At 40.5% G+C, this 14,329-nt stretch overlaps 1 protein-coding gene across 1 annotated transcript in view; it reads left to right on the plus strand.

Annotated features, from left to right (window-relative positions):
* ANKFN1 (ankyrin repeat and fibronectin type III domain containing 1) overlaps window positions 1-14,329 on the plus strand; it is a 160,244-nt gene that overhangs the window by 118,086 nt on the left and 27,829 nt on the right. The window contains exons 10-12 of the mRNA XM_013971777.2: window positions 9,606-9,705; window positions 10,014-10,146; window positions 10,626-10,742. Of these exons, the coding sequence (XP_013827231.2) occupies window positions 9,606-9,705; window positions 10,014-10,146; window positions 10,626-10,742 (350 nt within the window). The remainder of the gene's footprint in view (window positions 1-9,605; window positions 9,706-10,013; window positions 10,147-10,625; window positions 10,743-14,329) is intronic.

A 14,329-nucleotide genomic window follows, 5' to 3' on the forward strand; every position in this document is an offset into this window, starting at 1 on the left:
TCCCTGTACTACTGCTCATGAGAAAGTAGGGCATACCTTCTCTAGATGTAGCTGACTATTCCCAGAAAATCTCTGAGAAGCTTTAAAAAGATTATTTTCTACTTGGGCTGTTCAAATGGGACAGGGTCAGGTTTCTGATCTGTGTAATGATTTGTGGAGCAGGCACTTAGTGTTATTTGGAGAATTAAAAGTTCCACAAAGTTTTCATTTTCCATGCTCCTTCACCCATCAGATCTCTGATTGCATTGTACTCTCTAGAAGAGGGCACTGCTGGACCAGCTAGGTTAGAACCCTATGGTTGGAACTAAGAAATGCTAAACGGGTTTTGACTGGGTATAAGGAAATCATATTAAGCACCAGCAAAATTTGTTCTCAGTTGCTATATAGCTTTGACAACAGAGCTGTTAAGAAATGCCAGCTACAGCTAGAACTGAGGGCAAGTGTCAGCAAGAAAATCATGTTCTAATGAGTGGCTGGTTCATTAGGAAATGTGAATATGCATGGAGGAAGCTTGAGAAGGAAACCCAAGGGGAATTTCACTCTTGGATCTCTAGGAAAACTTCTTTAGCCAGACAAGAGCCTTCAGCATTCCACACTGGCCAAAATACCCTCAGTTCTCAGCTATCCAGGGCCCATTTAACCAAGCCAGGCGTTACCTAGCTCCATTCTCTTCTGCCTTTCCATCATTTCCCGGTCCTTCGGCTCCTGCGTGGCATGCAAAAATGATAAAGCAACTGGATAGCTTTTTCTCTGCAACTCATAAGCCATTTTGTGTTTTCTGATAAAGATCAGAGGGGGGAAGCTAACACTACTCATGGAATGAGGGATCGTTTTTTTATATTATCTGAGGATTTAGATGCTCTCTCCAATACTACTGGGTTACAGTCCAATAATCGGAAAATGATTGTCTTGACAGCCCAGTCATGTCTATAGTTGCCATTCAACTTTTATCATGTACATATTTTCCCCCCACAAGGATGTAAATATACACATAGCATCAAGCAAGATTTAAGTAAGGCATTAAGTAGAATTCCCAAAAGAGAAGAGTATTTTTATATTGAAATGAACATTGGATATTTGAACAGTACCTAAAGTGTGTTCCAAAGAAGAGTGATTGCATAATTTGCTCCGCTGAAAAAGGATCTCTGGTCAAGTAAATGTGGGAATTGTTACATTATATCTCCCTTTATTGAAAATGTAAAATAGACATTAAATATTAAAGACTATGATAAAAAGACATTTTGAAATTGGTTAAGCAAGCATTTTCCAAACTTATTTGCCCATTGTAAAACATTTTTCGCAGAATTAGTGTTCCGAGGCACAGACTTTGAGGAACATTGACCTACCATACTCCAGGATAAAACAAATTATCTTCCAAGATGATACAACATAAATCTTTCTAAGTCTAAAAGGATAAATGAAGGATACAGGAAACCACAAAACTTTAGTTTAAAATACTCAAGAACATTGATACTATGTGGTTTACAACTTTGGTAATTAGAAAAAAAACAATTATTTAAAATCCCATTTTTACCGCTTACTATGCGCTAAGAGTTGGACACGACTGAGCGTGTTCCCTTTCACTTCTCACTTTCATGCAGTGGAGAAGGAAATGGCAGCCCACTCCAGTGTTCTTGCCTGGAGAATCCCAGGGACGGGGGAGCCTGGTGGGCTGCCGTCTATGGGGTCGCACAGAGTCGGACACGACTGAAGCGACTTAGCAGCAGCAGCAGTACGTACTTAAGAGAAGCATTTAACCTCTCTGAGCCATAACTTCCCTATCAGAAAAAGCCAGCATAATAATATCTATCATTCAGGATCGTTATAAGAGTTAAATTAGATAATGGATTAAACTCATCTGGCACAGTGTAGGCACTAGGCAAACTCTAGCTTCTTTTTTCCCATTGTTCTTCCAATTGAAGAATGGAGCACCCTCCGTCCTCAGTGCTTTATACGTCCTAGAATTAAAATGGAATCACTGACTCCATTGTAATGAGCCTGTAGTACTCAGTAAACACCCAGCATATTCTAAATGCAGAACTAATAACAAAATATTCCTTCTCCTACCAAAGCCCTACACAGAAGATACCAAAACCCACATTAATTTCTTTATTTTTGGCTAAATAACTGGCCACAGCTAATTCACATCTTTAGAGATGGAAATTCAGTGGAAGTATTGCATGGTCTTTATTGTTCACAAGGTCAATGCCCTGACATATATAATGAAATATAAAGAAGTCAACTGTGTTCACTAAAGCAGTCCCCTACAGGAGTGAATTTCAATTATTTTCCAATTTTTCAACTGGCAAACATTAACTGAAACATTGTCCACTACGTGTTAGGTGCTAGATGTACTGGTATGAATAAAATAAACTCTCTATGCTCTAAGCACTCAAAAGCTAAAGAGCAGCTGCATTCAGAGTCCAGAAAACTAACCATTGCTCCAGAATTCTGCACTAAGCAAAACCAGAATAGCAGCCACAGTGTTCTTGGGAGGGAAGTGAGCTTAGATCTTGTATTAGTCTGGTGTCTCAGACAGTAAAAAAAAATCTGCCTGCAATGGAGAAGACCTGGGTTCCATCCCTGGGCCAGGAAGATCCCCTCGAGAAGGGAATGGCTACCCACTCCAGTATTCTTGCCTGGAGAATTTCATAGACAGAGGAACAGGGTGGGTTACCGTTCCTAGGGTCACAAAGCGTTGGTCACGACTGGGTGACGAACACTTTCATCAGCCAAGATGGGCTGTCATGCTGCGGTATCCAAATGAACTGCAAAATACTTATTTCTCCCATGTGCTACTACTATATGTCACTGGTCAGCTGAGGGCTGGCTATCCATCAGTCTTGTCGTGATTCTCTTTCTAGAAGTATTTGTCAGAACCCATGGGAGGAAAAGGACACTTGAAGGTCTCATATGGACAAGACTAACATTCACACTTAAAATCCACTGGCAAACTGGTCACATGGCCTCAACCCAACCACAAGAGCTCCAAGAAGTGTAATTCTACTGTTTGCCCAAACTGGAGCAGACCTGGAATATTTGACATTTTCATGGGCTTCTTCCCCAACTAGTAGCAGCATTTCTCATTTTCTCTTTTTTCAGCCTAATTTTTTTTTTTAGTTTAGTCTTCATTTTTAATTAAGTTATATATGACTGTACTCTGAAGCCAGATTATGTGGGTTCACACACAGGCTGAACATTTACAAAGCTGTGTGATCTTAAGTAAATTCCCACCTTCTCTATACCTCACTTTGCTCACTTGTAAAATGCAAATAAGAATTATGTAAACCTGTCAGTTATTTGAGAACTGAATGACTTAAAATAAGTAAAGCATTAAGAAAAGCTTTATTATTAAAGAAAAAGCAATTTCTCCCATCATCTGTTTTTTATTTCCTAAAGGCTCAATTATTTTGATGTTTTTTTCTCTGTCTCTAAATAACAGGATTATATTGCTAATTCCTGATTTTAAAAAATTATAATTACTATTTCACTAAGGAAGATGATTATTTATTTTTTATCCCTCCACTCTCTTACAAGCACATATAATTCCTACCCCCTTATCCTTCTTACCCCCCAGAGAAGAGAATGGCAATGCACTCCAGTATTCTTGCCTGGAGAATCCCATGGGCAAAGGAGCCTGGTGGGCTATAGTCCATGGGGTTACAAAGATTTGACATGACTGAGTGACTAAGCATGCATACATCCTCTTAATATTGTAATTTTATAAGATCAATATTTATTGCTAACGTTATAATGATCATATAAATTTTATGATCATTTTCCTTTCCTAGATAAACTTTTATTTCCGCTGTAGGTAATACTCAACTTTTATTATGTGTTTTTTTATCTTTCCATGTTATAACTAATTAATCCCCAAGCTACTCTCTGGATCCATCAGTTTTTTCTCAGTACAATCAGATACATAAGTATTGTTTCAAGTGCATCTTCTTAAAGAAACCTCTCAGAGAGTCCTCTAACCTGCTCCAGTCTAGACCGGTTACTGAATGCCTCTGTGTCTGTTATTGAGGATTCTTCTTGCCACTCTCCAATATTAGAGTTCTCTGTTTACCATCTCTTTCTTTTTCTGGGGTTTATCTGTCATTGGTGGAGACTTTCCTCCAGTAGCTTCCTCATAGGATCCTTGGGAGCTAATTTGTGGATACATTAAGCGTCTGGAGATATACTTATTTTATTTGGTATTTATTTAAGGATTTGGATACATGTAGAATTCTCAACTGAAATAATTTTCCTTCATATTCATTATTTTCAAGCCTTTAGCGCTAAAAAGTCTGACACTAATCTGATTCCAGAAGTTTTATATTAAAGCTACTTTTTCCTGCCCTGGAAGTTTTTAAGCTTTCTTTATAACTTCACTATTCTAAAATTTCACTGCTATGTCCCTTTGAGTGGCTCTTTTTTTGTCTGTTGTGCTGCACATTTGGCAAGCCCTGTCAATATGGAAACTCACAGCTTTCAATTATGGGATATTTTCTTAAATTATTTCTTTAATTATTTCTTCCCCTCCTTTTGCTCTGCCGTCTCCTATGAGAACCCTAATTCCGATACTGAACCTCATAAACCAGCCCCGTTTGTTTTTTTAATTCCTCTCCTACATTTTCACGTTCCTTTGCTCCACTTTCTTACAGATTCCCCCAGTTTTATTTTTTGTTTGGCTTTTCAGACTTCAATAACATAGTTTTAGCTTCTGATGCTCTCTGTTGTTCTCTGAATATTTCTCTTACAGATGCTTATCTCTTCTCAGTTCAGTTCAGTTCAGTCATACAGTCGTGTCCAACTCTTTGTGACCCCATGAATTGCAGCACGCCAGGCCTCCCTGTCCATCACCAACTCCCAGAATTCACTCAGACTCACGTCCATCGAGTCTGTGATGCCATCCAGCCATCTCATCCTCTGTCGTCCCCTTCTCCTCCTGCCCCCAATCCCTCCCAGCATCAAAGTCTTTTCCAATGAGTCAACTCTTCACATGAGGTGGCCAAAGTACTGGGGTTTCAGCTTTAGCATCATTCCTTCCAAAGAAACCCCAGGGTTGATCTCCTTCAGAATGGACTGGTTGGATCTCCTTGCAGTCCAAGGGACTCTCAAGAGTCTTCTCCAACACCACAGTTCAGAAGCATCAATTCTTCAGCGCTCAGCCTTCTTCACAGTCCAACTCTCACATCCATGCATGACCACTGGAAAAACCATAGCCTTGACTAGACGGACCTTAGTCGGCAAAGTAACGTCTCTGCTTTTGAATATGCTGTCTAGGTTGGTCATAACTTTTCTTCCAAGAAGTAAGCATCTTTTAATTTCATGGCTGCAATCACCATCTGCAGTGATTTTGGAGCCCCAAAAAATAAAGTCTGACACTGCTTCCACTGTTTCCCCATCTATTTCCCATAGAGTGATGGGACCGGATACCATGATCTTCATTTTCTTTTACAAGGATACAAAGTCTTTGCTTGTCTCTCAGGCTATTAATGATTGGCTTTTTTTTTTTTTCATTTTAAGTTTTCTTTTTTCACCATAGACTCCTCTCTAAACTGCTCTTTTGCTTGTTTTTGGCCCGTGCTTTTTCTATTACCTGCTTTCCAAACTGCCCAGTGATCCTTGTATATGTGCTCAGATTTAAGAGAACTCAATAGCTGTTGAGAAGCTTTGAACACAAGGATCAGGCTCTTAAACAGACCCCTGTAGGATGATCTGGCATAGTCTTACCTTTAGGAAAGTAATAAAGCCAATGTCAGAATCTTCAGGTGTTTTCGTATGCTAATCAGAGTCTCCACAGACACTATTTCCAATGTTCTGCCTGGAGGATGGAAGTTTGAGTACCAGTATTCCCAGAGTCCAGTGGGGAAATACGCTGTAAGGAAGCTTTCATTTAATCCACTTGTTTTGAGTACATACCACTCCCTCCTTCCATTTATAACCATACATCATGTCTTTCACACCAGAGAGCTCTGTTTTTATTCTTTCCTGAAATTAAGCTACTGTCTTTCATCTAGAACGGGGAAGGAATAGGGAAGGCTATCTAGACCTCTAACTACTTTTTAAACAGATTTCAACAAACCCTCCTCATTTTAGCTCCACATTCACCATTCACTTCCAGCAGTGTATGATGCCCATGGGGTGAGTCATGTTACTTTCCAACTTTCTCCACTGTTGGCTGAGGATCCATCTTCCTCAAGCCTACTAAATCCCTCTGTCCATCTGCTTCCTCAGTTCAGTTCAGTTCAGTTCAGTCGCTCAGTCGTGTCTGACTCTTTGTGACCCCATGAATCGCAGCACGCCAGGCCTCCCTGTCCATCACCAACTCCCGGAGTTCACTCAGACTCACGTCCATCGAGTCCATGATGCCATCCAGCCATCTCATCCTCAGTCGTCCCCTTCTCCTCCTGTCCCCAATCCCCCCCCCCCACCACCCAGCATCAGAGTCTTTTCCAATGAGTCAACTCTTCTCATGAGGTGGCCAAAGTACTGGAGTTTCAGCTTTAGCATCATTCCTTCCAAAGAAACCCCAGGGTTGATCTCCTTCGGAATGGACTGGTTGGATCTCCTTGCAGTCCAAGGGACTCTCAAGAGTCTTCTCCAACACCATCTGCTTCCTAGCTACCAAAATTCACTTGCTTTAATCTCCTTTCCCATCTCTTTGTCTTTATAGATTTACATCCCTTCCGCTTTTAAAATCTCTTAAATTTTTAAATTTCTTAAGTGAGAGAATTCTAGAAAAACATCTATTTCAACTGGAAAAGGTCAGTTTTCATTCTAATCCCAAAGAAAGGCAATGCCAAAGAATGTTCAGACTACTGTACAATTGCACTCATCTCACACTCTAGCAAAGTAATGCTCAAAATTCTCCAAGCCAGGCTTCAACAGTACATGAACTATGAACTTCCAGATGTTCAAGCTGAATTTAGAAAAGGCAGAGGAACCAGAGATCAAATTGCCAACATCCACTGGATCATTGAAAAAGCAAGAGAATTCCAGAAAAACATCTACTTCTGCTTGGTTGACTGTCCTAAAACCTTTGACTGTGTGGAAAACAACAAACGGTGGAAAATTCTTGAAGAGATGGGAATACCAGATCACCTTACCTGCCTCCTAAGAAACCTGTATGCAAGTCAAGAAGCAACAGTTAGAACTGGACATGGAACATTGGACTGGTTGCAAATTAGGGAAAGAATACATACAGTCTGTATATTGTCACCCAGCTTTAACTTATATACAGCATACATCATGCGAAATGCCAGGCTGGATGAAGCACAAGCTGGAATCAAGATTGCCAGGAGAAATATCAATAACCTCAGATATGCAGATGACCCCATCCTTATGGTAGAAAGCAAAGTGGAACTAAAGGGCCTCTTGATGAAGATGAAAGAAGAGAGAGAAAAAGCTGGCTTAAAACTCAGCATTCATAAAACGAAGATCATGGCATCCAGTTCCATTACTTCATGGCAAATAGATGGGGAAACAATGGAAACAGTGACAGACTTTATTTTCTTGGGCTCCAAAATTACTGCAGATGGAGATTGCAGTTATGAAATTAAAAGATGTTTGCTCCTTGGAAGAAAAGCTATGACCAGCCTAAGCAGCATGTTAAAAAGCAGAGACATTACTTTGCTGACAAAGGTCCATCTAGTCAAAGCTATGGTTTTTCCAGTAGTCATGTATGGATGTGAGAATTGAACCATAAAGAAGGCTGAGTGCTGAAGAACTGATGCTTTTGAACTGTGGTATTAGAGAAGACTCTTGAGAGTCCCTTGGACTGCAAGGAGATCAAACCAGTCTATCCTAAAGGAAATCAACCCTGAATATTCACTGGAAGGACTGATGCTGAAGTTGAAGCTCCAGTACTTTGGCCACCTGATGCAAAGAGCTAACTCATTAGAAAAGACACTGATACTGGGAAAGATTGAAGTCAGGAGAAGGGGATGACAGAGAATGAGATGGTTGGATGGCATCACTGACTCAATGGACATTGAGCAAGCTCCAGGAGATGGTGAAGGACAGGGAAGCTTGGCATTCTGCAGTCCATGGGGTCACAAAGAGTCAGACATGACTGAATGAGTGAACAACAACAACAACTCTGCTTTTAGTAAGGTTTGGAAGAGAGTAGCATGTGATGGATATGTTCAGTATGCTGCCTTTAATCAGAACTCCCAGCAGCATTTCAAGTAGGATATGACCAGCCAAATTCATGTTCAAGTTAGAAAATGCTTTTGCTTTGACCTGGCAGGACTAACCACTATCAGCACAAGCTTGAAGCTGGCATGAAAGCTTGCATCAGTCAGCTCATTCCCAACTTGTCCTATAGGATCACAGGCAGAGCCACACTGGGCCTCAGGTACAAACCATCTGCCCAGGTTTCCATGTCTAAGAGCAGTGATAGACTGTTCTCATCCCCAGTAACAAGCCTGTCAAGTTTGGTGACGACCCCAACAACCTCATCTTCCCTTCATTAATTATGCTTAAGGATTAAATCAGTGACCATCTAGCACAGCTTTAGGGAGCACGGTTTGCAAATACTGTTATAGGAAAACTACAACTGTTTTATTTAATTGAAGGATAATTGCTTTACAATGTTGTGTTGGTTTCTGCCATACAGCAACATGGATCAGCCATAAATATACATATGTCCCCTCCCTCTTGAACCTCCCTCCCACCCCCTACCCCATTCTACTCCTCTAGGTTATCACAGATAGCACCAGATAACCTATCACTAGGTTATCACTGAGCTCCCTGTATTATACGCCAACTTCCCACCAGCTGTCATTTTACATATGGTAATGCCTGTGTTTCAGTGGTACTACTTTTATCAGTGAGAACTCCAGATTGTAAATAAAAGTGCTCAACAGAAGCAATGGGTGATTTGCTCATCACAGTAACCACAGAACCTAACATACAGTAGTGTCTCAATAAATATTTGTCCAGTGAATAAATGTATTCTTCTGGGTACTGGGTTTTGTTTTATTTTAGGCAAACCACTTAACCTCTCTCTGTCAGTATCTTCTTCTGAATAATGAGGATGCTAACCATGCCTACAGCTATTTTTGTAAGCCAACATGCAGACTGGAAACAAAAACAAAAGCTACCCCAGAATATTAGCAATGGCTCTGCTAAAGTGGCAGGATGCCATGTGTGGGGTTTTGCTCATTTTCTGTGCTCCAGACTTCCTGTAACATGCCTATATTCATTTTATAATAAAAAAATTAATGGAATGTGTAGTCTAAATAAGAGTTTTGCCAACACTGAGAAGTGAATATTAAAAGGCAATATGGGCCGGGGACAAAAGTTGATTCTACTTCCTTTTATCCCACCTCATAATAAATAAGGAGGATGAAACTGAACACCTGCGTGATTGCCCCTGGAGTTATAAACGTTACTCATCTTCAACATTTTTGAGGAGCTATTCATTAACTGAGTTAACTGCTGGCATCTCAAGATACAGAAGCTTCGGGACAAAGTGAATGAGCTGAGTCCGTCTGAAACTGAATATAAGTGCACTGAGAGGTCAGGGGTGAGATAGGCAAAGAGATGGGAGCAAGGCTCTGAGAGTGCTCTTCTTCCAGTGAAATTTACACTATATTTTTTTTTCTGTGTTCCAGAAAGTTCAAAATTGCAAACCTCGGGCCGTAAGCAGTCAGTCTCTAGGAGCCTGAAACACCTATTCCATTCCTCAAACAAGTTTGTGAAGACCTTGAAACGGTGGGTCCTTTGTAGTTTTTCCAGGAAGTCTTTGCATCTCAGGAATCTACTGATTTTGGTTCTGAGTGGAAACTTGGTAAATATTTCTGTTTTATTATTAAAAGAATGTAAAATTCACTTTTCTTCTGAGAATCTGGACAAAAGAGTTATTTCTTTGAATTCTAGCCAATAAATTTGTGGTACTTAACAGGAATATTTTCATAGGTATATTTTAAATTATTATTTGTCATGCCCAAAAATATTATTTCCATGATTCAGGTTTGGAGAAGATGGTTGAGGACAATTTTTATTTTGCTTTTTCTTTTTAGGGGACTCTACATAGCTGTTATATTTTATTACAAAGACAATATGTTAGTCACCAATGAAGATCAAATACCGATTGTTGAAATAGATGACTCTCACACCAGTTCCATTACACAAGATTTTCTGTGGTTCACAAAGGTATCCTGAGTTCTAATTTTATTTTTCCCCACTTTGCACCAACAGTACCTCACATAAATCTTTAAAACTTTAGTTGAGAAGTTGAGGAGTCTCCTGTGAGCAAAATATTGGAGTGGGAGTAAATTTATTTCAATGGTCTCTTTCTGGCCCAATATGCCCTTTGTCATTAAAAATGCTTAAATAGTATCTACACTACATTTTCAAAGCAAAGAAGCCTCCATTCTGTCAGGTTGTGTCTCCACTATTCTGAGTTATGGGATCATTTGGCAAAGACTAAAATGGGGATCTGATTGTTTCATTAACATTCAGATCTTTTTCCAATTGGACAGAGATCAAAAAGTTGTTCTGCATGTATCTGAAAATGGACTGGAGAACAAACATCGGGTGTCAGGTTTCCCTCCCCCTGCTTCGCTTTGATGCCACAACCTAAATCACGCACTGGCTTGGATGATGATATGACCTCGTGACTTCTTTTGCAGCTGTCTTGTATGTGGGAAGATATAAGGTGGTTGAGGCAAAGCGTACCCATCTCCACGTCCTCGTCCACAGCACTACAAACTCGGCAGAAGATGCTTGCAGCAACAGCCCAGCTACAGGTGAGGGGCAACCTAGGTTTCAGCCGAGACCGCCAAGGAAATTTTGGAAACACATGTCAGTTAAGTTACCAGTCCCACCTGGAAAGGGAAAGGGTGGGCTCCTTGCTGTTTTAGATCCTTAGACACAGTAAGTCTTCTCGGATACTCTGAGCTGTATACCTGTCTTTGTAGTGAACCTGTGCTTTTGGCACTCTCCTGGGAGAGGAATAGAGGTTTATCTTGAAGAATCTAGAAGTAAACAAGGAGTAAAGGGACCTGAATCCTGGATCTGATGTTAATCGGTCAACTCATTTCTGCTTTCTGGATCTGAGTTTCACCATTTGAACAATAAGAGTTTAATTAGCTCTGTTGATGAGTTCTGGATGTTTTGGCATCCTATGGATCTATATGAGTGTACAGAGATGGAAAAAGAGACCCTCGGATATTTTAAAGAGTTTCTTGGCTTGATGTTATGGGAAAACAAATCTATCTGCATACCTTTTTAATAATTAAAAAACAAACCAAAGGGGGAAAAAAAACTCTTAAAAACTTCTCTTTCATTCTGAATTTAACCCTTCTGTACTATTAACCCAATCAGATCATATCTCCAAGCCCTACAAGAATCTTTGTCGGTTACAGAGCTCCTCTTAGAAATGACATTGAATTCTAGCCAGGCATTTCTGGGTTTCCCTTTCATTGTTTTGTTTTTGTTTCAATATTATCTGAATTTGTGGTTCTTAGCACAAGAAAACCTCTGCTACATAGAATTAGGATCTTTAAGGTATCGATGAGGCTTTATCAGAGATGGGTTGTTGATGTTGTTCAGTTGCTGGGTCATGTCCAACTCTTTGTGACCCCATGAACTGCGGCACACCAGGCTTCCCTGTCCTTCCTTATCTCCCGGAGTTTGCTCAAACTAGTGTCCATTGAGTCAGTGATGCCATCCAACCATCTCCTCCTAGTCGCCCCCTTCTCCTCTTGCCCTCAGTCTTCCCCAGCATCAGGGTCTTTTCCAATGTGACAGTTCTTCGCATCAGGTGGCCAAAATATTGGAGCTTCAGCACCAGTTCTTCCAATGAATATTCAGGGTTGATTTCCTTTAGGATTAACTGGTTTGATCTCCTTGCAGTCCAAGGGACTCTCAAGAGTCCTCTCCAGAACCACAGTTTGAAAGCATCAATTCCTGGTGGCTCAGACAGTAAAAAAACCTGCCTGCAATGCAGAAGATCCAGGTTCAATCCCTGGGTTAGGAAGATCCCCTGGAGGAGGGCATGGCAACCCCCTCCAGCATTCTTGCCTGGAGAATTCCACGGACAGAGGAGCCTGGTAGGCCACAGTCCATGGGGTCACAAAGAGTAGGACATGACTGAGCAAAGAACACTTTCACTTACAGTGATAGGTATCTACCTACAAAGCTGTCAGTTACATAATCTCCAGAAATATATATAACAGGAATCTGCATAAGCTGTGTTTGGCCAGGCCATATCATCCAAAGCATAAAAAGAGAGTCATAATAACAAAAATTTTCCACAGCTTCACCCCTACCTGCAATTACAGGAATTTCATTTCTTGACCCATGCAATAATTTAACTCCTTGAAATAATAATTATTGTCTTGATATTATAACAAATTCTGAAAGGTAACTCTTAAACCTTCTGTGCTATATTCCATTGCATAGGTGGTTTACCATCTTGTGGCTTCAGTTCAGTTCAGTCACTCAGTCGTGTCCGACTCTTTGTGACCCCACGGACTACAGCACGCCAGGCCTCCCTGTCCATCACCAACTCCCAGAATTTACTCAAACTCATGTCCATTGAGTTGGTAATGCCATCCAACCATCTCATTCTCTGTAACCCGCTTCTCCTACCTTCAATCTTTCCCAGCATCAGGGTCTTTTCCAATGAGTCAGTTCGTTGCATCAGGTGGCCAAAGTATTGGAGTTTCAGCTTCAGCATCAGTCCTTCCAATTAATATTCAGGGTTGATTTCCTTTAGGATGGACTGGTTGGATCTCCTTGCAGTCCAAGGGACTCTCAAGAGCCTTCTTCAACACCACAGTTTTAAAGCATCAATTCGTTGGTGCTCAGCTTAATTTATAGTCCAACTCTCACATCCATACATGACTACTGGGAAAACCTTAGCTTTGATTAGATTGACCTTTGTCAGCAAAGAAATGTCTCTGCTTTTTCACATGCTATCTAGTTTGGTCATAGCTTTTCTTCCAAGGAGCAAGCGTCTTTTAATTTCATGGCTGCAGTCACCATCTGCAGTGATTTTGGAGCCCCCAAAAATAAAGTCTGTCACTGTTTCCATCTATTTGCCATGAAGTGATGGGACCAGATGCCATGATCTTCGTTTTCTGAATGTTGAGTTTTAAGCCAATTTTTTCACTCTCTTCTTTCACTTTCATCAAGAGGCTATTTAGTTTCTCTTCACTTTCTGCCATAAGGGTGGTGTCATCTGCATATCTGAGGTTATTGATATTTCTCCCAGCAATCCTGATTCCAGCTTGTGTTTCTTCCAGCCCAGCTTTTCTCATGATGGACTCTACATGTAAGTTAAATAAGCACAGTGATAATGCACAGCCTTGACATACTCCTTTCCCAATTTGGAACCAGTCTGTTATTCCATGTCCAGTTCTAACTGATGCTTCTTGACCTGTATACAGATTTCTCGGGAGGCAGGTCAGGTAGTCTGGTATTCCCACCTCTTTCAGAATTTTCCACAGTTTATTGTGATCCACACAATCAAAGGCTTTGGCATAGTCAATAAAGCAGAAGTAGATGTTTTTCTGGAACTCTCTTGCTTTTTTGATGATCCAGCAGATGTTGGTAACGTGATCTCTGGTTCCTTTGCCTTTTCTAAATCCAGCTTGAACATCTGGAAGTTCACAGGTCATGTACTGTTGAAGCCTGGCTTGGAGAATTTTGAGCATTACTTTACTAGCATGTGAGATGAGTGCAATTGTGCGGTAGTTTGAGCATTCTTTGGCATTGCCTTTCTTTGGGATTGGAATGAAAACTGACCTTTTCCAGTCCTGTGGCCACTGCTGAGTTTTCCAAATTTGCTGGCATATTGAGTGCAGCACTTTCACAGCATCAGCTTTTAGGATTTCAAGTAGCTCAACTGGAATTCCATCACCTCCACTAGCTTTGCTTGTAGTGATGCTTCCTAAGGCCCACTTGGCTTTGCATTCCAGGATGTCTGGCTCTAGGTGAGTGATCACACCATCGTGGTTATCTGGGTCATGAAGATCTTTTTTGTACAGTTCTTCTGTGTATTCTTGCCCCCTCTTCTTAATATCTTCTGCTTCTGTTAGGTCCATATCATTTCTGTCCTTTATTGTGCCTATATTTGCATGAAATATTCCCTTGATATCTCTAATTTTCTTGAAGACATCTCTAGTCTTTCCCATTCTGTTGTTTCCTCTATTTCTTTCATTGATCGCTGAGGAAGGTTTTCTTATCTCTCCTTGCTATTCTTTGAAACTCTTCATTCAAATGGGTATACCTTTCCTTTTCGCCTTGTCTTTAGCTGGTGTCTTCAGTAAGGTCTAAAAAAAAGTGCTCTCAATTTCAACTCACTCTTTTTTTCATTAATTTATTTAAT

This window comes from Capra hircus, chromosome 19, assembly GCF_001704415.2.
Source record: "Capra hircus breed San Clemente chromosome 19, ASM170441v1, whole genome shotgun sequence".
Taxonomy (NCBI): Eukaryota; Metazoa; Chordata; class Mammalia; order Artiodactyla; family Bovidae; genus Capra; species Capra hircus.